We start from the raw sequence: 25,203 nt of genomic DNA, 5'->3' as shown, positions 1-25,203 counted from the left end.
TCGTATTAATAAAACATTATCATAAACCCTTGATAAAATTTCTCTATCAAAATTGATTGAGGTTTTTCTTTGGGTGTAAATTTTTACTTAATCCCTGCATTTTGATGTTCATAGCGCTACATTATTGTTTAATTTTCTGCATCCACATAATATTCCATATAGGAAAAATTATCATTTAAATTCACATTGCGATCAAAATGTTTAATCAACTTATCTGTCATGACTATTGCAAAACTGATTAAAATATATTTATTTTATTACTTTAAAAAATATTTAATTTTGTTATGAGTTTTAAAATAATTTGTTCTATTTACCATGTAACAACTTGAATAGCATAAAAAATTAATTCTAGAACTGTAAAACATAAAATTCTATATAATACATGATTAATGAATATAATTAATTTTTAAAACTATTATAGAATTATTATTTAATTAGGAATTGTTATTATATTTACAGCGAAGAAGCTTAGTTGTTCTACTATTGATAAATAAAAATTTCAAGGTAAAATAATGCTATTAATTGATATCGTAACACAATAAAAGAAAGGAAAACAGATGTAAAATGTAATTATGATGTGTACGAAGATGAATATGAGGATATGGTGCCTGCTGTTTAGGTATTCACATGCGTGTTGTCGTACAGCAGTCACCGTGCTCGGCTGACACTCCGGGTTAGCTGTGAGTGTCGAAAGGCTGTTGTTATAGGAAGGGAATCAGAGTAACACCTAGGTATGAGGTGCAGACGAAATGCAAGACACAAATAACAGGTGTACACAAAAGGAGCCCAAAGTATGAGGTGCAGACGAAGTGCAAGACACAAGTACTTCAAAGAGAGAACAGGGTAGTCGAGTATGAGGTGCAGTCGAAGTGCAAGACTCAAATACTGAGCGTATTAGATAAGGAGTATAACAAAGTACGAGGTGCAGACGAAGTGAAAGACACAAGTACTCTGAAATGTTGTGGAAGAGAGTAGATAGGTTAAAAAGGAAAAAAACAAAGACTTTACTTTAAGCAGTAAGCCGGACAGCGACAACCGAGTACTGAGGCTGATGAATGATACAAGGCACTGGAGTCGACTAACCACGATGGTCAGGTCTTTTGGGTTTTTATAATAATTTAAACTATTACCAATTTGGCAATAAATATTATTTGTTAATTCATCAGTCTCAGGCAGTGGATGTGCTGTCTGTATTTTATTAAAATAATTCTCACGATAATGGTAACGTGACACCATCACATTAATAAATGTCATAATAATGACTCATTTTCTTTTATTAGTTTTGTCGAACGAAAAGAAATTTTATTGAATTTAATTATAATAAATGTAGCCAAGTTTGCAAACTCCAGGTGCGTAAATATTTCTAAGAGTGTATGAATATTATTGTGCCCAAGTATATGTGTAGTAGGACCCAAAGAAAATATTTATATTTGCTATATAAATTTTTATATATCTAGAATGGGTAAGAATATAAAAACATTCTCAATGATTTTTACTATTATCTCTAACATTTGTATAACTAATTTTGTAATGTTTTCCCAAAAGTAAAACATATAGTAAGTAGCTTGAGTGGTTAGAGCACGTATTCATGTATGTGCATAATATATTTAAATGAACATAATTTTAATAATAAATTTTTTAATTTATTTTAAAGTGTACATACAATAGATTTAATTTCACAAATTTGTTAAATTAATTGTTCCAAAATAATTGGAATGAATTGTACTTCATAAAGAATAGAATAAAAAATTCAAGTTGAAAAGAATATAATAAGAAATTGAGATATTTTCTCTAAAAATTAATTACATGTAAATTATATTAGCGGGTTAAATATAAAGTGCTGACTAGATGAAACTAATTAATATTTAATTATTCAATAAGCTAATTATCTGCCTTGACTTAATTTCATAATAATTTGGTCCAATTCTAGCAAGTATGTTGCAATTGAAAACTTTGTTTGAAAGTTTCCATAAGATTTTCTTCGGAACACGTGAAAGTTTCAAATCTGAAAAAAATTTTAATGCACTTTTATTAGAGTATTGGGATAAATATTAAAAAAAAACAACCTAATGTTGTCATGGTAAAATTTTACCTCTAAGAACGCATTTAATTGCTAAAGGTGTGTGTTGAGTACAAAATGGCTGTATTTTACGTATATTGTTAGCATTTACATTAATAAACTCGCCCCAATCAAGCAATGATATAAAAAAAGTCGATTTTCCACTAAAATCATCATTAATAGCTTTACAAATGCCTCTGTACCACTTACCGTCGTCTAAAATTAAGAAAAAAAATAATTATTAAAGCTTATTGATACATTTTATTTTGATTCAAATTTTTTTTTACTCCGGGTTGTTATGCATTAAATAAATCTTTTAAAGCTATAACTAATTAATCACTTAGCTATAGTTTCACCTAATAGCAATAAGAACTAAATGAAACTGGTGATTTGAGCAACATTGTTTACTATTAAAATTACAAATCTAGAGCAATAACACTTTTACCTATGGATTAATTTTAAAATTTATATTAAATTAAATAATTTAAGAGTTAATTACTATATTTAATAACGCATAGCTCATCCAGTTGTGGGGCGTACGTTTTTTCCTCATAGGAACTGTAAAACGCATTTATGCGTCTTTCAAGTGACCTAATGGATTTTTCTTCATTCACTTTAGCCAAAAAAAGATAATCATTAGAAGTGTAAAGCACTCTTAGAGGATATACGTGGTTTATAATCAAGTTAAACTTTGGCATATCTTTCATCATAAATCTTTTTTCATCTTCTGTGACCTGAGTTATCTGATGTTGCTTCGTTGTAGTATTGTCCTGGTAAACGAAAATAGATTACAGTTATATTTGATATTCATATAAATAAAAACGTATAATACATGTGAATTTAATAGTAAAATATTTCGGAGAAGTTATAAACGAAAATAGGTACTCACATTTTCGATGGGCACGAGTGATGCATTTTGACCATTCGATTCAATGAATGGTGAATCATTGGTATCAGAAATGTTCACTTGGTCAACGACTTCATTTGTTGAAGTTAGGAAATTTTGTTGCTCATTCTGAGTATAAAATACAATTTTATTTTTAATATAAAAAATAGACACTAATAATTAAATTGTAAACAGAAATAGGTACTCACATTTTCGATGGGCACGAGTGATGCATTTTGATCATTCGATTCAGTGAATGGTGAATCATTTGTATCAGAAATGTTCACATCGTCAAGGACTTCATTTGTTGAAGTTAAGACATTTTGTTCCTCATCCTGAGTATAAAATACAATTTTAGTCGAAACAACAAAAACAAGCAACACTAATTAAGAAGTAAACAAAAAATTCTCATGTATAGTATTACTATTGTTTGATTTTCTGCATCCACGTAATATTTCATATAGGGAATATTATCATTGAAATTCACATTGCGATCAAAATGCTTAATCAACTTATCTATCATGACTATTGCAAAACTGTTTAAAATATATTATTTTATTACTTTCAAAAACATATAATTTTGTGACGAATTTAAAATAATTTATTTTACTTACCTTGTTGCAACTTGAACAGCATAAAGAATAAATCTCAGAACTATAAAACAAAAAAAATTATTGTTTTATATAAATATATGATAAGTGTACTGTATTATTTACTTTTTAAAACTGTTATTGAAAGTATTAATTTATTATTTATTATTATACTTACGACGAAGAAACTTGATAATCATCAATTTACTATTGATCCAGAAAAATTTTTGGGTAGCTGTAAAATAATATTATTTATTATTAAAACTATCATATTGGCTAATTATTTTAATTAATTTTGTCAAACGAAAAGAAATTGTATTAAATTTTAGTGTAATCCATACACAAACCTGTTATTTAAAGTTGTATAACAATATCATAGCTAATTAAATTAAGTTACTTACGTGATGATAGATCAGGATGAATTATTTTCTTCATACTTTTAGTAAATCAAAAAGAAACGCAGGCACAATATTTTATAAAACAAAATATTTTCACTATAGCTTCTTATGTAATATATTTTTTGTGTTGAGTGTATAGTTTAAGCAAAATGTTATTTCAAAAAATAAACTGTTACAAATTAACAGTTATTTCAAGTTTGAGTAGCCATTAACGACGGTCGAATTAAATTATTTAAACCAAGAAATATTTTTATTAATACAAATTTAAAATATATAGGACTTTATTGTGTTTTATTTATATGTGCCCTTTTTAGTTATTCTTCCGTTGTACACAAATAAAAAATCTAATATTATTTTTAAATTTAATATTACTCCTATAGAAATTGCAATATTTAATAAAAAATTACAAGAAATAATATTAACCATACAGCTTAGTTTATGACTTAAAAAATGAGATTCCGGAAAAATCTAAATTCATTATGGAGTATCAGAACTTAACTTTCTTAAAATTCTTTTTTAAATGGAAAAAAATTTCAATTTTGAATACAAAATTTTAAAATCATTCAAAAAATGTACAATAAGTTAAAATTATTAAACATAAACATGTTAATCAAATTAATAATATTATAGAATCATTTTAAATTTTTTTTAGAAACATCTAGTAATTCCATTATAGTGTCTGTACATCAATGGATTTAAAACATAAATCTGAAACATTTTATGAGGTTTCTAACAAATTTGATAATAGAAATAATTAATAAAGCGTTTCCAATATATACCAGGGACAAGTAAATACTGTAATGGCTAATAAAATAATACATATGTTAATTATTAGAGAATTTTATAATTCTCAAACTCCTTTTTTAGATATATTTGAAGTATTTTTTAATTTAAATAAAATTTCTCTTTTATTGTATTATTATAGAAGAATACGTTTAAAAATATATCTCGGGGTGTAATTAAATGCATAATATACCAGATATTTCATGAACAGCCAATACAAGTATTAATGTGTATCCTATATTTGACCATAAAAGTAATAAGATTGAACCACAACCCACAAAAAATACTATTAAAAAGAATACTGAACCAATTGCGACTAATGATAAATAATTTAAATTTATCAAAATATTTTTTTCTTTATTAACTGAGAGAAAATATTTCTTCATATGATAATTGTGGGCTTTACGCATTAAATAATAAATGTAATGTAACTTACTTATAATATATATTATTATAAGTATATGTATACATACAAATTACTAAACATAAACGAATTACTTGGTTATTCGCTGTATGGCTATCAATTGGCATGTTAGGGGTCTATTTTATATTCGAGGCTCTTCGTCAAAACTAAAAATCAAAAACTACACAACGTCTGCCTAAATATTGTTGAATTATTTTTTTTTTATCTCTTCAACAACAAAAAATCTTAACATTATTTTTCTTAAATTAAAACTGCTACTTTTACCTTGATAATATTATAAAAAAAAATTTACAAACAAATTTTGTTCTTATCATTTTTTTATCCGATCAACCATTTTTTTTTTCAAATTGTTTAAAGATTTGGATTCAAAATAAAAATTAAACACTAATTTGTTTCTCATAATACCGGAGGCAACAATGGATTTCAATGGGCCATAAATTATTTTTATGTAAGTTATCAAAAAATTTTTTTCACGCAGTTCGTTCAACAATGTACGATATTAAACTTGTACGGAATATTACAGTATGCGTCTATTAATAGTCATCAATAACTTCTTTATATAAAACAGTAAAATTTCAATAGGATTTTAGTTTAAAAATACTTAACAGATTGAAACTGACAAAGGGTTGATCGAGTAAAAAAATTAAATTAACAAAATTGTATGTACTTTTTTTTTCCTATCATAAAATAAAAATAGGAGTTCTCATTTCAAAGAACTAATGTTAAAGATTTTTATCATTAAAGGGATGAAAATTTTTAACTACATATTATTGTAGTTTTTCGAATCAAACTATATTTGCCTTTACAAAAAATTAAGATTTTCAATAGTTTCCGAAAAAATGAGTATTCTATCCTTAATAAATTACTCTATCAATTAATATGTAAAGTATGCGATACAATCAGTAATGGTATAATGATTTAACCAAGGAAATATTAAAAAATTGAGAAACAGTGACTAAACATCTCAAAAATTTTTTTTTTATTAATTTATTAAAAATCGTGCCTTTCAAGCATATGCATAGGTTTGAGTATATATGAGGAATATGGGAAATTTTCTTAAACTGTTGTTTGTGGTTTTCAAATAAAAAAATCGGAAAAAATCAATATTAACCGGTTTTTAGAATTATTCACTACAAAATATATACAAACAGCGGCGAATACTACAATAAGTCAAATTTGATATTTTTGCAAGATAAAATAAATGTCACTACATTGAAAAGACTTAGAAACTTATGAAAACGTAAAATTTTTATAAAAAGGATTGATTTAAGAATCTCTACAACATATCGCAAACAATTTTATTTTTATAAATTAAAAAATTTGCATTTTATTGCAATAATTTGTCATTAACATGTTTTTATATCAATGGCAGTAATAATCTGTTTTGATAGCCCCGTAAATTATTTATTATGGTCGTTACCGAGATTAAATTTTCACACCGGTTCATTAATAATTTTCATTTTCTTAGTCAATAAAAATTGATTATGCTATAACATAGAAATTAATACTACTGTATATAAAACAATATCATAACAATAAAAGTTTACTCTAAAATCACTGAATTTTAATATGTTGTAACAGATGAACTGTTCATCGGATATAAAATTTATTTATTACTTTCATATGTATTTCCAATTATCTATTATAAAATAATTTTAGTTTTTAAAGTATAAAACTTATTATAATTTTTTTTTCGGAAATTAATACTAACCTGTTTTACAATTAAAAAAAAAAATTAGGTTTTATATCCTCTATATCTTTTATAATTGTATCAACTTAAGTTTTTTAAATATAATTAGCTTATAAGATAGAAATCGTATAGACTAGTTTAATGCATATGATACTAATTAAAAATGTTAAAATGATAGTCCTATGATTTATAAAGGATGGACCTAAATATTATTTTATAACAGATAATTGGAGATACGAGGCCATATTATTAATAAATAATCTTAAATTTTCGTTCTACATATTTCAATTATTTTAATCGTGTAAATATATCAATTATAATTCTATCGTAATTTTCATCACTAGAACATTCCATTAAGTAATTACTATCAGATAACAATGCATTATGTAAATTCGGTAACCTTTTTTTAGATTGAAGACAATTAATGCGAGCGTAGATAATGTAGGATATCGTGTCAAGTGGAAGTTTAGGATAAGGGTGCCCGACCCAAAGTAGTTGGGATTAAGGCGAGAAAAAGAAGAAAAAAATGTAAAAAATTATGGATTTGCAAAATTAGATGTGTAATTAAACTTGTTTGACATGCACTAATTAATCTAAATATCATTATTCTTTTCCTTCTTATTAGTTATTTACTAATACTTATTTGTAGAGTAAGTTAAGGGTATATTTTTAATACACTTATAAGGAAAAATCATTTATATAAGGATCCTATTTTGTGGGCAAGAATTTATACTTGGATATTCTGTTGATATTTATGAATTTTTTTTTTTGTATAAATATTATACATATCTTGTTATTATATGTTGAAATCCTTATTAATATATTTTCCATGAAATTGTAGAAATGGTGGATTAGATTAGTAATTAAACTTTTTTTGGGATGCACTATTCAGCCTAAACATTATTTGTATTTTGCATTTTAGTAGTATATATTGGTTAATTATATAATATCATGTAAAATATTATACAGGGTGTTCAGTAAGTCAGGAAACGGATTTTTATTATAGTCATTGTTAGTAACAATTTACCTGTTTCCTTACTAAATAGCCTGTATATATACAGCGCTGATGGCCCAGTACTCACTGACAATTTCAATAACTTTTGATCCTGTTAAAATTTGTTGCTTATTTTTTTTTTAATATTTAATACACTTATGTATATTATGTACATATTACTAATTATGTAATAAATATCATTTTTATAATTAAATAAAAAAATTACGAGAAATGTTTAAACAAATTCAAAATAGCCATTTTTTAGAATAAATTTTAAGAAATAATTTAGTGAAAAAATTTCTCATTAATGTTTTGTTGTTGATTTTCTGTAACATTTTCAATTTTGTAAAAATTTGAGTTTGTCTGTATTTATTCTGCAGTATTAAACGTTGGCTATATTTTATTAAAAAGGACAGAAGTAAACACAATCTTTTGTGTTTAAATATAATAAGTGTATGGATTTTTCCATGAAATTTATTAACGTTCTAATGATCGGCTTTAATTCAAAAAAAAACCCGAACAAAACCTATAATTTAAAAAGTAGTTTTATTATTTTATTTTTATATAAAAGCCAATTTAGGATAACAAAATGTTTCTTACTGTGTCTAAAATTAGAATTTTTAGTAGCATTAAAAAATTTTGTAATATATAAATTAATTTCATTTTTATTAATTAATTTTTATTATATATTATTTGTAATTGATTGACGGGTAAAACTTTTATATAGTTTAATGGATAATTTTCGTGAATTATTTTTCTCAATTATTTTTTGGTAAATTGGATAATTGAGGAAATAATTTTAATATTATATATGGCTTAACAAAACTGCAAGCATATAAAACAATATTTGAAGATTTCAGTGAAAAATAAAAGACAAGTATATTATAATGATACTTTACTATACAGGTATTTTTTAATTCAAATAATTTTTTCCAGAGATAAAATACTGTGATACTGAATGATACACATTTATTTTTATTTTTATGCTATCATCATTCCATTTATTGTATATTTATATTACTGTATTATTATTTAAAAGTACAGAGTAATTCTTTTAACATGGTTATTCAATTTCTCTTAAATTAATCATTTTTTTGTAAATTATATTTACATTATCCCAACTCTCTCTTCTCTCCTTGCACTAATCTATTACATCAATTTAAAAAAAATCTATTTAGAAATAAAACCATTCTAACCTTTGTGCCTCTCACAAACAAACAAAAAATGCTATATTCCTAAAACTGTGAAAAATTATTCAAGACAAGTATACCAACAAAGCAAAAAAAAAAAATCTAATATCGATTGTACATAACTTGAGAAACACCTAATTTTTTTAACAGATCTCGTTGTAATAATGATAACATTTTCACCTAGTGGACGTTGTTCGGAAATAGACAAAATTTTGAATTTTAATATTTAATTAAACTAGTTAAGTTTAATTAATTAAAGTTTAACTAATTATTTCTCTTTATAAATATACGCAATATGCACTTTATTATTCATTTTTTTTTTTAATGATTAAATTATCGATATTCTTACTACTTTAAATTTTAACTTTATATTTAACAATATATCTGATAAAGAAGAAGTCTGTATTTTATGAGTGACAAACATTTTTTTTAATAAATATGTACAACAAACATTTATAAAGATTGTTTTATATTTTCGTCAATTTTTAAGAAAATTTGATTACTATTCATTAGTTGAGAAAAAGTATATTCTTTATCATTGCCTTTAATTTTGATGTCAAAATATTCAGTTTTATTTATATCTTCTATATAAAATTTATACTTCTTTGTTGATGTTTCAAAACCAAACTCACAACCTAAAGTATGGTCATAATCATTGCATCCTCCTGTTACTTTTACAATTATATTTAAATTATTGATATAAAGTATTAATCCAATTATCTTGCATTTAAAATCATTATTTTCATTACACAACTTTTGTTTTTCTGAAAAAAGACCGTGCACAATTATTAATTAAGTTTTATATTATGATTTGTTTGGGTGGAGGGGGGATGTTCGCGGCCTCTAAGACCATTCCATCATATATCTAGCTTTCCATCCATCTCGGTCTTTCAATGGGTCTTTTTTATATTATGATGTAACATATTTTGTAATAAAATAGGGTTTTTTTCTGTGCAGTATATACACAAGAATATTTTTCACTATCCCATAAAACAAAAAAACTGTATCTCCACACTATATTATTTGCGACATTGGAGATATGGTAAAAAAATTATATTTAATTTAAATACAGCGATAGAGAAGGTTTTTGATAAAGTGGATTGGAAAATCTTATTCAAGATATTAAGAGAAAAAGGAATTGATTGGATAGATAGACGGCTCATATTCAATTTATATAAAAACCAAACAACAGAAATAAATGTAAAAGAAGCAAGAATAAGGATAGGAGTAGACAAGGATGCCTCTTGTCGTTTTATCTATTCAATCTTTTTATAAATAGAATGAAATCCAAGATCAATGAAGTGAAAATAAATGGTCAACTTATACACTGTATTCACTTTGCAGATAACATTGTTATCTTAGCAGAGTCTCAACATGACATAAATAATATGCTAAAAATTCTTATAAATTTTTTGATAAATTTAAAATGAAAATAAATTCAATGAAAACCAAAACAATGCTTATAAATAATGTACTCAAATCTAAATCTTAATATACAAATATACAATACACAATTACAAGTCCAAGAATTCTGTTACCTTAGAAGTATCATAGCTTCCAATAACATATCAACACCAGACATTAGGAGAAGAATATCATTGGCAAAACAAGCATTCCAAAACAAGAATCAGCTTCTCACCAATAAACATCTGAGTATTGGCATACGTAAAAGATTCATTAAAACATTTGTCTGGACTGTGCTTTCATATGACAGCGAAACAAGGAGAATTGACAAAAAATACAGAAGCAAACTAGAAGTATTAGAGTTAGGGATATGGAGAAAGATATCAAAGACAAAAAGGATAGAAATGAGCAAGTGCTAGAAGAAGTACGAGAAGAAAGTCAGTTACTAATGAAGGCGATTGAATTAAGAAAAATAAAGTTAATCAGAAACATTATCCGACACAATAACTTTATAATCAACATCTTCGAAGGAAAAATAACAGGGGAGAAACCAAGAGGACACCGAAGGAAACAATATTTTGGAAATATTCTGGAACTCATGAACTGTACGTCTTTTGTTTCACTGAAGAATTTAGCGTCAAACAAAGAGGAGTGGCTTCAACAACAAGGCATTGCCTTTAATAGACGATTATGATGATCTCTAAAACTTGAAATTTAAATTACATAAATTTTATCTCGGATATAATGTAGGAAATAAGATTTTTATCTTAGTACACAATATTTATCTTGTGTCAACTATAGTTTTCATTTATCCATATACCCCTTTCTACCATTACCCCGGCTAATCAATGTTCTACTGTAGAAATGTAATATTTATTTGAGTTAATATTACTTACTATATTTTTCAAGTTGCATCAAAGATATGGCGAAAGATTTTATTATATTTTCTCTATTTTGTTTTGCATCATTATATTTGTATTTACTGCCAAAAAAAACTATATTTTTTTTTTAATTTATAAATTAAATTATAAATAATTTATTTAGTTTATAATTATGTAGAATTACCAATTAGTATTTTTAAATAGAGTAATTATATTAATTAAAGTATCATAAATTGAAATTTTAGTACTATTTTGTCATACTATTTCAACTTGATTAATGTTTTATAGTAAAAAATCAAACAATTTTTATTGTTTCATTAATAACTATTTATTATCAATTACTATTATTATTTCATAATTATGGATTTAATAAAAATAATAATTGTATTTCATTCATATAAAATAAAAGATTCCTCATATATTTTTTTTAATTATGAAATGTACTAATTTAACAGCTTTGTATTCATACATTGAGTCAAGTAAATATTTGGAAATCGTCTAGATAAAATAGATTTCCTGTTAATTTTTCATAGTCTTGCAAACCTAAGTATGTTTCAAACATTTTTCTAATGTTGTAGACCGCACTTACAGGTCTGTAAGATAAAGACAATTCCAGAGAAAAATTAACTAAAAATGTCTGAATATTTAGTTGACTCACTATTCGAGTACAATATGTAACTTACCATTTTTTTTGGTTTGTATTCAAAAATTTCATCAGCTAAATAGAAATTTTTTAATAATCATAAAATAAATAACAATTTCGCTAAATATTTAGAAAAGAATACATTTTTCAAACTCTAATATTATAAAATAGGAATATTGTGTACCTAAAATATAAAATTGTGCAATGAGAAGTGCTCAGCATTGAGCACTATTTACTCCTTCTGTACACAGAAAGAGTAAATAGTGAATTAAGCAAATTAAGTGCAGACTTCCAATATTATACAGAAACTTTATACTCAAACATTTTAACTTAGTTCACTACAAATAATATACTAGACTTTTTTATTTTGGTACGATGATATATATAAGGTGCAAAGTAGCCCTAATTTAAAAAGTATAATATTTTTCATTTCTTTATATTATTTTTTATAATCAATTATTATAATATTATTTTAAAAAAATAATGTAAACATAAAATTAAAAATATTTTTGCTTGATTTAATTATATTAATAAACATTTAGAGTGGAAATAATTTTACTTTTAAATGGTAATATTGTTTGACGCAATAGATTTTCTTGGATCTTTATTAAATTATAAACCGTTTCTAAAATCAAATTACATAACATTATTCGGTAAATCTTAAAAGGTATGATATTGTTAGACAAATAAATTTTATTTTACAATTTAAAAAAAGAATAACATTACATATGATAACGAATGTAACCCCTAATAATACATACTTATATACAAATTATATTTTTCTTCTTTTTTCTTTATATCTTAAAATTGTATAGTAAAAACAAATTATTATTTACTTTAAATTGTTATTATTACTTTTATTACATTATATATTAAATATGAGTCATAATTTATGACTATTATTTATCATAATTTCGAAGTAGATAACTAACAATTATCTTCTTCTTCTTCGCCTTTATCCACTAATTTGGGTCAGCTGCCCTTATCCTAAACTTCCACTTCCACACATTCTCTCAACATCTACATATACATTATCTGTCGTCATATAGCATTCTATAACATCCCTCCATCTATTTTTTTGTGTTCCTCTATCTCTTCTTCCTTCAACATTCATTTCTATAACTGTTATTACCAGCTTCCGATTCCTCTCTTCCCTCATAACATAACCAAACCATCCAAGTCTATTTTCTCTCGTCTTATTTACAACTGACGCTAAGCCTATACTGCCTCTTTTATGTTTGTTCTTTATCCTATCTTCTCTAGTCGCTTCACTCATCCATCAATGCATTCTTATCGCTGCTACACTCATTTTTGCAATTGTTAATTTTTCTAGTGTAAGCACTATCCTTACTTTTCCTATGCATTTCCCTTCCCTATTCTTTCCTTCTTAAAACCAATCTAGTTCTTTGTTACTGATGTTTTCTTATTAATATTTTGTCTATTATCGTTTCCCAAATCTTTATACAATGGCTCGTAAGATTTATGCCTCTATAATTTCCACAATCCTGTATGACTATTTTGCCTTTAAATATCGGCACCACAATACTATTCCATTCTTTTGGCATTTTTCCTTTCTAATGGAATTTTTATTTAAAAGATTTTATCACACTTCTACTGGCACTTCATCTAGTTCCCCTGTTTTGTTTTTTCTCATTGATGCTACACCTTCTCATACCTTTTTCTCACTTGTTAAATCTACCAGTCTCTTTTTCCACCAGATATCCTCTAATGTCCCTTTAGGATATTCTTCATTCAATAGTTTTTTTAAAATACTCTTTCTACCTTCTTTACATTATCATTGCTCGTTAGCACCTTCTTATGATCTTTTTTTATACACGTTATATTGTGATATTTAGAGCGTTATAGTAAACAATTATAGATATCTAAATAAAATTATTTGTTACAGATGAAATTTTTATATTATTTGTAATATTTATTATTTTTTTGCGTTTAACATGATAATAATGTGATTATCGTCGTAAATATACAAAAAGTGATAAAATTATTTATTTTTTGAAAAACTTTAAACAAAAAATAAAGGTCATTTTTACATTTTTAATAGTGAAATCGTACAGATATCAAACTTTTTTAGTTATTAAAAGTATTTTTAAATTTAAATTACCGCAATTTTAATAAATAATAGTAGTTTTATTATGCAACTTTACGTTTAAATATTACGAAATAATAAAGGAACATATAAGTAATAATACCTATATGTTACTTTATGAAAAAGATATTGAAAGATAATTTATTTTATAAGATTATGACAGGTGCATTGTAAGTCTAGAGAAAAATTTATAATTTAACTTATTTGTATGACGTTATAAATAATACTTAATTATAATATTATATACCTGGAATGATATCAATTTCTGACAAAACTGCAATAATTCAATAATTTAATTATAGCTTTGTTTTGGGGCTGGGAGCACTAAAATATATGTGCGTACTCGAATCGGTTTATGATCACATTGTGTAGTGTGTGTAATGTTGTGCAAGTAAAATCACTGGATTTCACCTGCACAAAACCAATATTTTATGTCGTAAGAAAAAATGTGAAAGTGTGTAGGGCCTTAAAAACTAATTAAATAAAATTCAATCTCAATAATAATTAATACTAAGTAATATTTTATGCTTATTCAAATATAAAAGTACAGTTTACAGAATTAGAAAATTTAATTTATGACCCTCCTGGTCAAACAGTAATAAAAATCTTTGTAAATTAAGTTTTTTTATAATGAGCACTAAGTATTATAAGGTTATTTACAATATTTATTAGTATTATTTATTTTGATTAACAATAATTTATAAAGATAATTTATGTGAATGATTATTTATACACAAATAATATTTTTATTAGAACTCAAACGAATTGTGTGCTGCGCTTTATGCGCGAAGCTGGCACCTAAAAACTAATCCGAGTCACATGGCCGGACTACACTCATTTTCTCCACCTTCTTCCTTCTTCAATAAAATATCACAGCGAAGAAAAATGTTATTGAGCTAATTAGTAGGTGTACAATAAATGGTCCTTGCAATTAGTGCAAAGAAATAACAAAAAAAAACTATGTGCATTTTTGTAAACTTAAAATTTGCCGCAACAGCCACTTTTATACAACAAAATGTCTATATCAAAAAATTATAATAAAAAGTGTGGTGTATTCATGTGTAACAGCTGATCCGCCCGATGGTGGTAATATTTACTACTTCGTGTATAGTAGGCAATGAGTGCCCGTGAGACCATAAACCAGTTCGAGCACGCATATTAACCGCATATAATAATTATTACATTTTTTAATGAAAAGAAGATATACCGGTAAATTTATATAAAATATTCTTAATGTATTCTAATTTATTATCTTTTAATAAAAGGATTTTTCGCTTTCTAACATTTAAATTTTTAGAAATCTAGATTTTTACATAATTTAAATACTTTTTTAGTAATTACAATCATAATATGTTGCAAAATAAAATTTCGTTATTTTTTGGTAAATATGTATACTACTATTTGTTAAAGAAATAATATTACACGGGAGTTCTTTGAACATTATTTCATATGTCCACGAGTAACATATTAAGTAAATTAGTAACGATACATTCAATCAAATGCGTTATTAATAATTATTTAGTTTTAGTTTACCTGTATTTGAATTAATAGTTTGTAGATCTATAGAAATACAAAAATATAACTATTGCGACTTATTTTACTTATTATTTTAGAAATAAGGAGATGACATGACCGTTTTATTGATTGTTTTTCAGCTATATTTTAATATCAATAAGTATTAAATTTTTAGGTTGCTCAAACATATACAGAGTGTTCAGTAAGTCAGGAAACGGGTTTCTATTGTTCTCATTGTTTGTAACAATTGACCTGTTTCCTTACTTACTGAACACTCTGTATAACCAATCTTATATCAAATAATAATTAAGTTTTGGTAAATTAATTTCCAAAAGATTACGAATTGATTTAAATTAGTTGATTCTGATCATTTGGATATGATGGTGTCACGTTACCATTATTGAGAAAATTATTATAATAAAATACAGACAGCACATCCGCTTCCTGAGACTGATGAATTAACAAATAATATTTATTGCCAAATTGGTAATAGTTCAAATTATTATAAAAACCCAAAATACCTGACCATCTTGGTCAGTCGACCCCAGTGCCTTGTGTCATTCATCAGTCTCAGTACTCGGTTGTCGCTGTCCGGCTTACTGCTTAAAGTAAAGTCTTTGTTTTTTTCCTTTTTAACCTATCTACTCTCTTCCACAACATTTCAGAGTACTTGTGTCTTGCACTTCGTCTGCACCTCATACCTAGGTGTTACCCTTATTCCCTTCCTATAACAACAGGCTTTTGACACCCACAGCTAACCCGGAGTGTCAGCCGAGTAATGTGACTGCTGTACGACAACACGCATGTGAATACCTAAACAGCAGGCACCACATCCTCATCTTCTTTTTCGTACACATTACATTTACACTTCCCTCTTATTGTGTTACGACAAAGATCAGGATTCGGTTTTTTGGTAGAAACTCTGCTAAGTATATTCGAGAAAAAGTGTTGAAGCTATTTGATATCTTAATAATTATATCGATTATTACTTAATATTGAAATCAAATAAATATAATTCTATACTAATTAATAATTCTACTCAAAAATATAAATAATAAATGATAAATATTAACATTTTGTCAAAAAAACTTACTCGGTAATAAGAGATGATTTACTAGTAGTTCTAAAAAAAATTATAAGCCACCAGTGATTAAGTTTTTATAACTTTTTAAAAAATATGTTTATCAAAAATCGTCACGGAAAATATGTTGATAATATTGTCACATTTAAGATGATATATTGATATTATCTCTCTACTACCACTCAATCCTCTAGAATCGTTGCTCTCTCGAGACATGTTTAATGTGCTAAATAATTACTTATGAAAGATTTAAACAAATAAAATAATTTAAATGTGAATACAATTTATTTTCACGTTAACATTTAAAAGTAAATAATAATAATTTTCAATACTATAGCTAAATACAATAACAATATCCTTACCAAAAGAGAATATTTTAAAACTCATAAGTAATTTATCCAAAAAAAGAAAATTATCTATTAATAAAAAAAATGTATTATTAATCATTAAATATTATCTTAAACGAATCAAGTTTTAGCTATACATACAGAGTTTATTTTAATTTAAAAGAAAAAGTAAAAGGAGTGATCGAAGTTTGAAAGTTTCAAGTATCAATTTAAATGTTTTATAACGATGACAAGTTTTAGAAATTAATGGTGTATAAAACTAAAAGTGATTGAATAAAGTAGAAAGAAGCATATAGATTTTGAATAACAAGAGGAATTCAGTCGGATTAGAAGGTAAATTTTATAAAATGATGTTTGGGGATGTTTGATGAGATTAAAGAGAATGAGATATGAAATGCAAAGAATATATTGTGATAGTTGAGTCGTTTTTGAACAGACAAGAGTAAGGTAGTTGAACCATTTCAAAATGTCTATATGAAAAGAAATAAGAAAGCAGGAAATCAAAAAAGTAATTTATTGAAGTTATNTGAAAAGAAATAAGAAAGCAGGAAATCAAAAAAGAAATTTATTGAAGTTATCGATGAGAGTGATTGGTACACTCATATTTAAGATGTATAAGAGGCATCAAACCATGTATTCCGGAAGAGAAAAACTTAAATGGCTGATCCCAAATAGTTGAAAAAAGTCAAGGAAAGAGAAAACCAAGCTTTTTTTAAATTTAAAAATTAAATTAAGTTTAGCACCTCCTTTATAAATGACCGACAATAAAATATTATCTAAAAAACAAAAATAATATTTTTTTCAACGTTAGTTTACATTTTAGCACATTCATTTTTTCCTTTTTTTAATAATTTTTCTTTACCATTAAGAATTAAAGTAATGTGTTTCAAATATTGGTCAATAGATTTTAAATTAAATATTCATTGAGGTTAACAATGTTTGTAATGAATAAAAATAGAAGTTTCAAGAATATCCGAGAAACTTCTAGAATAATTTTTGTTGATCACATAAATAATTATCAATTTTAATTACTTTTCTGGCCAACAATTATTTTATTACTTTTTATAAATATATTGCTCACTCGGAGTGATATTTACATTAATGCCAATCCTTTTAATTACCATAAGCTTGTTTGTGTCGCCGAACAGATGACAGGATAAAATATTTAAACTTTTAAGAAAATTAGCCTCTCTTTATCACCTTACACCCAAGTTTAATATAAAAGAGCAAGGGAACCCAACCTAACTAAAACTCCCTCGTATTTCATTCCCAACCTTATCCTACCACTATTACATCCTCCTTCTATTTAGTATCCCTTCACTTAATACATTTCTTTTTATTATTTATTGCTACACCAATTACTAACTTGTCCAAGTTATTTGTCTTGCTGCTCCTATAAAAAATAATTTAGACATAAAAATTCTTTAATAACTTATAATTTTATTCACTAATTGAACCAATACTATATTCATTAATTTAGTGATTAGATTTAGATATCAAAATATTTTAAAGATTTCATTTTTCATTTTGTGATTATACAAAATGTTTAACATGTTCAGACACGATTGAAAGGTTAATAATAACTTTAAAATAAATACTTATTGAATTATAAACATTTCAATACATTAATTGGTAACGGGGGTGAGTGCAACTCGTACTGATGTATATTTATAATATATAGTCACTAAAAACTAGTATAATCCAGCGAGATGGGGTGGAGTTACTACTTATTGTTTTTAATAATGATATCTCACCGGGGCACGAGTACAATGGTTTATAAGAATAAAGAAAATTATAGAAAAATATTTAAAATATCATGTAGTGATATTTATTTATTAATATAAAAATTATACTAAAAAATATGACAATTCTTTAGTATAAATAATGACACGAGCGAATAAAAATTAAAAATTATTTTCTCATTAGAAAAAAATAATAAAAATTATTCTTTTAACGTAGTCTAAAATTGTAAAAATGTATTTAAAAAAAATAATTTAGAATAATCGCTGGATCAAAATTTTTTAAAATATTTGAACATTGTGGTACATTCTGTATAGTCGAAATTTTACCTTCAAGACTTTCAAGTTTTACTTCGATACAATTGCAATATGGAACAATTATATAACAAAACAACTGTGAGACAAATAAGTTATTCCACAATAGTGGCATTGTTTTTTATCTGTATGTAACAAAAAATAATTTTCGGTAAACTGATATTATAATTTTTTTTTTACATATATGGTTCTGAATCATTGGTGTATTAATAATCAAAACGGCCTCTTACGTATAAAAAGTATCTGAACCATGAATATATTACAAATAAATTAATAATTAGTATTTTCTTTAATCAAATAGGCTAAAGTGTAGTAATAGCAAATGTATTTTTAGCTTCAATGCGAAACTGAGAAGGTATTAATTATACATTGATGTGATTTTTTTTATTTATTTTTTTTTATGTCTGTGAACGCTTAATCTCAGCTCTCGATACACCGATTTTGATAAACAATACGTCAAATGACCACAAATTTTATCTAGTCAAATACATTACCCTCAAAAATTGAAAAAATTTCTTTTGTTCCTCGTAAGTAGGGCAAATCCCCCAAAAAATAACAATTTTAAAAATCGCAAATTTTTCACATTTTTTCAATATTTTTTTCTTAAAACTGCCATAACTTTTTTAAAAATAAACAAATCAATATAATTTTTTTTTTCTTAGAGATACCTTACGTGTTTAATAATCACTTGGTATATTTTATGTGAAAAATTAACTCTTTGTCTGCCCACAGGGGGGTTTCAAAATGGCAACTTTTTCAAATTAACTTTTCAAAATGTTCCAGATTATTATTATTAGTATTGAAATACTAACACTTTTATATATATTTTAAATTAAAACTTATAGAATATACTATAATTTGAAAAAAAAAAATTGGCCTATGGACTTCGTGGTGAAATTAACTGCCGCATTCAAAAATATGCTATTTTTGTGAACAAATTCTTGATATTATATTTTACATTTTTTAACTTTATATTACTATAACTTTTTAAAAGTTCTATGAATCAATACTATTCTTTTATGATAAAAACTTTATATATACCTCTTTCATTCAAAATACTTTTTTTTTTTAATCGAACCATTTCACTTTATATAAAGGAGGTTAAAACCTTTAAATATGCGTTAAAAAAGTAGAACTTATTCAACTTAACTTTAGGTTTGATATGTTAATAGGTTTCAACTACAAAATTAAATAATTTTACTTTGTAGTATATTATTTTTTACTCTATTTATGTGTTACTACCAGTCATTATTATTTCACATGTTTTGGTAACATGTTGCTGTAGAAATCATTTCAAAAAAAAAAATTATTTTTAGTTTCACCTGACTTTAACAATAGATTTTTCCAATTATAATAAAATTTTATAATACGCTCAATTGATTATATTTTTTTAATAATTTATTGTTTGGTGTTTTTATTAAATCATTAAAATTAATTTAAGTTCTGCATATTTCAATTGTAGAACCTTTTTAAACACCAAAAGTTACTAAAAGAATTACTAAGTGAGCTATTCCGATAAAAATGCAAAAAAATATTGAGTTTTTCTGATAAATTTACTGTAAATAGTAATTATAAAAATCCTGACTGCATATTTATCTTAACAATACAATTTTTGGTAAACTCATAAAATTTGTGATAGAAAAAGTTTATTATGAAAGCTACTCACGTAAGGGAAAAAATTTGTCAATCCAAAATAAAATATACTAAATATTCTAAGAAAAAAAATTAATATATAATTACTCCGTTTGTTTACATTTACCATACTTCACCATAAGTCTAAGATTTTTTATTTCTAGATGTTTAAAGGTTAATATATCACAACTTTTGAGTATCCAAAATTTTTAATAAATTTTAGTACCTTGATAAATTTAAAGAAGATTTTTACCATACTTCTTTAAACATATTAATAAACTGTAGGTCCGTAGATATTGGATAATCGACCCTAAAACATATTTTAGTACTTCTCCTAAGTTTATCATATGTATTTTGTATTGCTTAATTTAAAAACATTTTGTATTGTTTAATGTATTTAATACCTCTGTGCATGATTATATTTGTATTAAAGTGTTTATATGTTTTTAACAGTTATTATGTTTCCCGTTCTGATTTTAATAAAAGATTTAAACAGCTAATATAAGTACAATTTCTAAGAGTTATTTTAAAACTGATATAGATAATTATTTATTAATTATAATGTTAATTACCTCAATAGAGAGAGCTTCAGTTTCTAAAATTTTTGATTATAAAAATAAATGTCAATTAAAAAAATTAATTAATTTTCTTACTACTTAATAACCAATAGACAAAGTATTTATATTTTACCGTTTGAGTTAAATAACTAAGTAAATACTAGTATAAAACTGACACATATTTTGATAAAAACATTGTGAAAATTCAAAACACATTTATTGCTATATACATTTTTCTTAGCTAATATGCATATTAACATAAAAATTTTACATAGAATTACGTATGAGTCACTTTGTTTTGTAACATTTAACAAATTCTTCGTTTCTGAGACTTTTTTATGGAAATGAAAATAATCTAAATAAATTAAGATTGTATGATTACTAGTAATTGAAAAACATTGAACTTTTTCAAAATTAATTCTTTGAATTTCTTGAAATCATNCATTTTTGTTAGCTAATATGCATATTAACATAAAATTTTTACATAGAATTACGTATGAGTCATTTTGTTTTGTAACATTTAACAAATTCTTCGTTTCTGAGACTTTTTTTTGGAAATGAAAATGATCTACATAAATTAAGATTGTATGATTACTAGTAATTGAAAAACATTGAACTTTTTCAAAATTAATTCTTTGAATTTCTTGAAATCATAATGTGAAATTTTATAAAAAATGATCAGTTTTACATCCTTCTATTTACCGAACTTAACATACTACAGAGAATTATGGCTTTCTTTCATAAGTTAGGGAGTTAAGGTTTAATTTGAGTTTTAAATAAAATATAATATAATATATGAAAGATAGTCATTTGACAGTTTTAATCTTTCTGTGGGTTATTGTAAGAACATATTAAGGCACATTAGCAAATGTTATATTGTTATGTTATAATGCTATAATAATGATATATTTTAAAAAGCGTGTATTGGTCAAAAATTGATGGATTTGTTTATTCCCATATCTGGAAGCCATAAGATCAATCTGATTTAATTACCACTTGATAAATAAATAATTTTTTTAAGACGTAATTAAATTTTAGTAAGGAACGGAAAAGATGAAGACTGCTTGTGGCAATTTTAAAATTACCAATTTAATAAATATTATCATTTTTACTAATCTAAGATATTTTAATACATAATTAATCACTTGTTCAAAGAAAAGAAATCTTTTATTTACGCATCTGTTACAATGATATTATGCCTCTTTTTATTAAGTTTTAATAAAAAAATTAATTATGGTAAAAATGCGTTTTATTTAAAAAATATATATCAAATGATAGGTAAGGACATTATGCATCTATTAAAAAAAAATTTATATTGATTTGTTCATTTTTTAAAAAGTTATGGCAGTTTTAAGCAAAAGAAAATTGAAAAAATGTCGNTGCCTCTTTTTATTAAGTTTTAATAAAAAAATTAATTATGGTAAAAATGCGTTTTATTTAAAAAAATATATATCAAATGATAGGTAAGGACATTATGCATCTATTAAAAAAAAATGTATATTGATTTGTTCATTTTTTAAAAAGTTATGGCAGTTTTAAGTAAAAGAAAATTGAAAAAATGTCGAAACTTAACAATTTTTAATTTTGTAATTTTTTTGGAGGTTTCCTCCATTTACGGAAAACGAGAAAAATTTTTTCAATTTTTGAGGGTAATGTCTTCGACTAGATACGATTTTTGATCTTTTGACGTATCGTTGAGATAAATCGGTACAGTGAGAGCTGAGAAAAAGTGGTAACAGACACAAAAAAAAAAATTTAAAAAAAAAGACATCATAGTAAAACCAATACCTTCTCAGCTTCGCATCGAAGCTAACGTATCGGCTACTAAATAGTTAAACCATAAGAGACAATTAGTAAAAATGTAGGTTTTTTATATGGCTTACAAATTTCAAATATACAAAAATTATGAAGTACATAGTTTTCATGAAAAAAATCATATGTTTATTATAATAACTATAATATGTCTAAATATAACACATTAAAATTATACTACAAAATAAGTAAACTTATACAAATAATTTTGAATAAAATAAACTCATTTGTTTTTCGATTTCAATAGTTCATTTTTAATTAATTGAGAAAGATTATATTTATTATCATCTTCTTGAACAACGATGTCTAAATTTTTATTATTTTCAAAATCTATAACATTATATGTAATTTCTTTTTCTAATGTATTAAAAACAAACTTGCAACTTAAATTGTTATCATTTTCATTGCATCCGCTCAATTTTTTAACAACTACATTTTTTTCTTTAGTGTAAAGTATTAATCCTACTAAATTGCATTTTGTATAATCTCCTTCAACGCACAATTTTTTTTTTTCTGAAATAATAATTTTTTTATTTACTTATTACTAAACAAAACAGGGCTTCACTGGTAAACATCATGTGGAAGCCTAAAATTAGGTATAATTCTAAAATAGTATTATCTAAATTCGTTGCTAATGAAATTTAAAATTCTCTAAATAATATAACAATAAAAATTTTATATAAAATTATTAGTACTATTCAAATTTTTAAAGCATATTTAAATATTAATTTTTTATAGGTTAAAATGTAAAAAAATTTTTATTATATGAAAATGACTCCAGAGAAATATTATTTAAAATAATTAATTTTATGATAATCATTCCGGAAACATGCATAAATTACTTAATAAATCATATGGTGCTTCTGCATAAATTTAATAATGTTTTTTATGTTTGAGTTAATTTTATTATTTTATTATTTCCTTTAATAAATTTTTACACATTCATAACTACGCTAATATAATAAAATATACAGGATGATTATTTTAGGGATGTTGTTAGGGTTGTCACTCTCCTTTTCCCGAATGATTATCAATGTTTGAATTTTTAATCGTGATGATTTTTTTTTTTTGCTTATTCGAGTTTTTCTATTAATAGTGATGCAGAGTAAACATTTTTTGGTGATCAAAAAAAAAAAGGTGTTAATCTCCCACCCGAAATTATTTTCTGGTTACACCACTTATTCTTTTAAAGCTATATAATAACAATAATATTTCTAATACTAATAATAGATTTCTTATTATTAATAGTTATATTCGATACTTATCTAATACTGATACTATTAATACTTATCAATAATTATACCTAAAATTCACTATTTAACCACTTATAAATTTATTTAAAAATCATTAACTGTATTTTAAAATAGTACGTACTGTATTTTTCAGTCAAAATTAAATATTTTGCGTAATAATGGATAATGTTTAGTCTATTATTCACTACTTTATTAAAATCAATTTTATAAGTTTGATTCCCTAAAAATATACAAAACAATATTTTATTTTTATAATACTTATAATTATATTTGATAGAGGAGGATATAAGACTTTCAACAGGGATTCTCTAATATAAACTTTATACCAAAATAATTTTTTATTCAATCAACCACATCATTGAGTTTTTTGATCTAACAGACTTTCTAAGTGGGTGTTGTAACTGTTTATTGTTATGATGAACGAGTTCCAAGATGAATCCTATAAAATTCTCGCATTTTCCAATAAATCCACCCTTGCTTAATGAAATACATTAATATAATTTAACCATTTTTACTCGACAGTTCTATAATGTTTGCTTTATAATAAATTTTAATTAAATTATGGCTATATGTTTTATTTTATTTTTTTATAAAAAATGATTAAAAATATAAATCACTGTATCCTTGAATATACGAGACTTGTTCAGAAAATAACGGGAATTTTTTAATTTCGCAGGTTGGGAGAGTCCGATTACTAACATTTTTTTTCGTACACGTGTCTCTGAAGTCTGATATACGAGTGGTATAATTGTTTCCAAGATGGCCGTGAAAACGTTGAAGATAACGAACGTTGCAGCACATCAACAACCGACGAAAATGTGGGAATATTGAAAGAAATGGTTATGAAAGATCGCCGAATCACAATCAGAGAAGTCGCTGATGATGTTAAAATATCGATTGGCT

General features: G+C 24.6%; 2 protein-coding genes across 10 annotated transcripts; both read right to left on the bottom strand.

The window, feature by feature from the left end:
• Positions 1-1,705: 1,705 nt before the first annotated feature.
• LOC126903193 (uncharacterized) lies at positions 1,706-3,892 on the bottom strand. Its single transcript, XM_050681250.1, has 8 exons — positions 3,714-3,892; positions 3,560-3,599; positions 3,370-3,481; positions 3,155-3,280; positions 2,949-3,074; positions 2,559-2,829; positions 2,093-2,275; positions 1,706-2,005 (listed from the first exon to the last, which is right to left on the bottom strand). Exons 1-8 carry the CDS (start codon positions 3,733-3,735, stop codon positions 1,866-1,868), a joined length of 1,020 nt encoding a protein of 339 aa, XP_050537207.1. The 5' UTR covers positions 3,736-3,892; the 3' UTR covers positions 1,706-1,865.
• Positions 3,893-9,430: 5,538 nt separating this feature from the next.
• On the bottom strand, positions 9,431-24,520 carry LOC126903205 (uncharacterized). 9 transcript variants are annotated; one of them, XM_050681266.1, is made up of 16 exons: positions 24,422-24,520; positions 23,586-23,633; positions 21,251-21,273; positions 20,905-20,988; positions 20,787-20,838; positions 19,062-19,171; positions 18,359-18,385; positions 17,736-17,768; positions 17,008-17,061; positions 16,658-16,687; positions 15,583-15,609; positions 14,297-14,323; positions 12,704-12,742; positions 12,502-12,567; positions 11,315-11,413; positions 9,431-9,778 (listed from the first exon to the last, which is right to left on the bottom strand). In XM_050681266.1, the coding sequence occupies exons 6-16, from the start codon at positions 19,159-19,161 to the stop codon at positions 9,468-9,470; spliced, it is 813 nt and encodes a 270-aa protein (XP_050537223.1). In that variant the 5' UTR covers positions 19,162-19,171; positions 20,787-20,838; positions 20,905-20,988; positions 21,251-21,273; positions 23,586-23,633; positions 24,422-24,520; the 3' UTR covers positions 9,431-9,467. The 9 variants fall into 9 exon arrangements, with proteins under 9 accessions (XP_050537223.1, XP_050537224.1, XP_050537225.1 ...); XM_050681267.1 differs by lacking the exons at positions 20,787-20,838; positions 20,905-20,988; positions 23,586-23,633; positions 24,422-24,520 and adding an exon at positions 21,332-21,378; XM_050681268.1 differs by lacking the exons at positions 20,787-20,838; positions 20,905-20,988; positions 21,251-21,273; positions 23,586-23,633 and having other exon boundaries at positions 24,422-24,510.
• Between the last annotated feature and the right edge of the window lie 683 nt (positions 24,521-25,203).

The sequence above is a fragment of the Daktulosphaira vitifoliae genome, unplaced genomic scaffold, assembly GCF_025091365.1.
Source record: "Daktulosphaira vitifoliae isolate Bord-2020 unplaced genomic scaffold, ASM2509136v1 Scaffold_3, whole genome shotgun sequence".
NCBI lineage: Eukaryota > Metazoa > Arthropoda > Insecta > Hemiptera > Phylloxeridae > Daktulosphaira > Daktulosphaira vitifoliae.
The sequence above is the reverse complement of the archived record's forward strand: the minus strand, read 5'-3'. Positions and strand labels throughout refer to the sequence as shown.

Coding starts and splice junctions, on each gene's coding strand:
- LOC126903193 (XM_050681250.1), bottom strand. CDS start 3,735: ATGATTATCAAGTTTCTTCGTC. Junction 3,482..3,559: donor GCTGTTCAAGTTGCAACAAG/GTAAGTAAAATA, acceptor TATTTTAAACAG/TTTTGCAATAGTCATGATAG. Junction 2,006..2,092: donor AATTAAATGCGTTCTTAGAG/GTAAAATTTTAC, acceptor AATTTTTTTCAG/ATTTGAAACTTTCACGTGTT.
- LOC126903205 (XM_050681266.1), bottom strand. CDS start 19,161: ATGCCACTATTGTGGAATAACTTATTTGTCTCACAGTTGTTTTGTTAT. Junction 18,386..19,061: donor AAAACTTGAAAGTCTTGAAG/GTAAAATTTCGA, acceptor TATTTTTTATAG/GAGCAGCAAGACAAATAACT. Junction 15,610..16,657: donor AAATCATCTCTTATTACCGA/GTAAGTTTTTTT, acceptor GTATTTCTATAG/ATCTACAAACTATTAATTCA.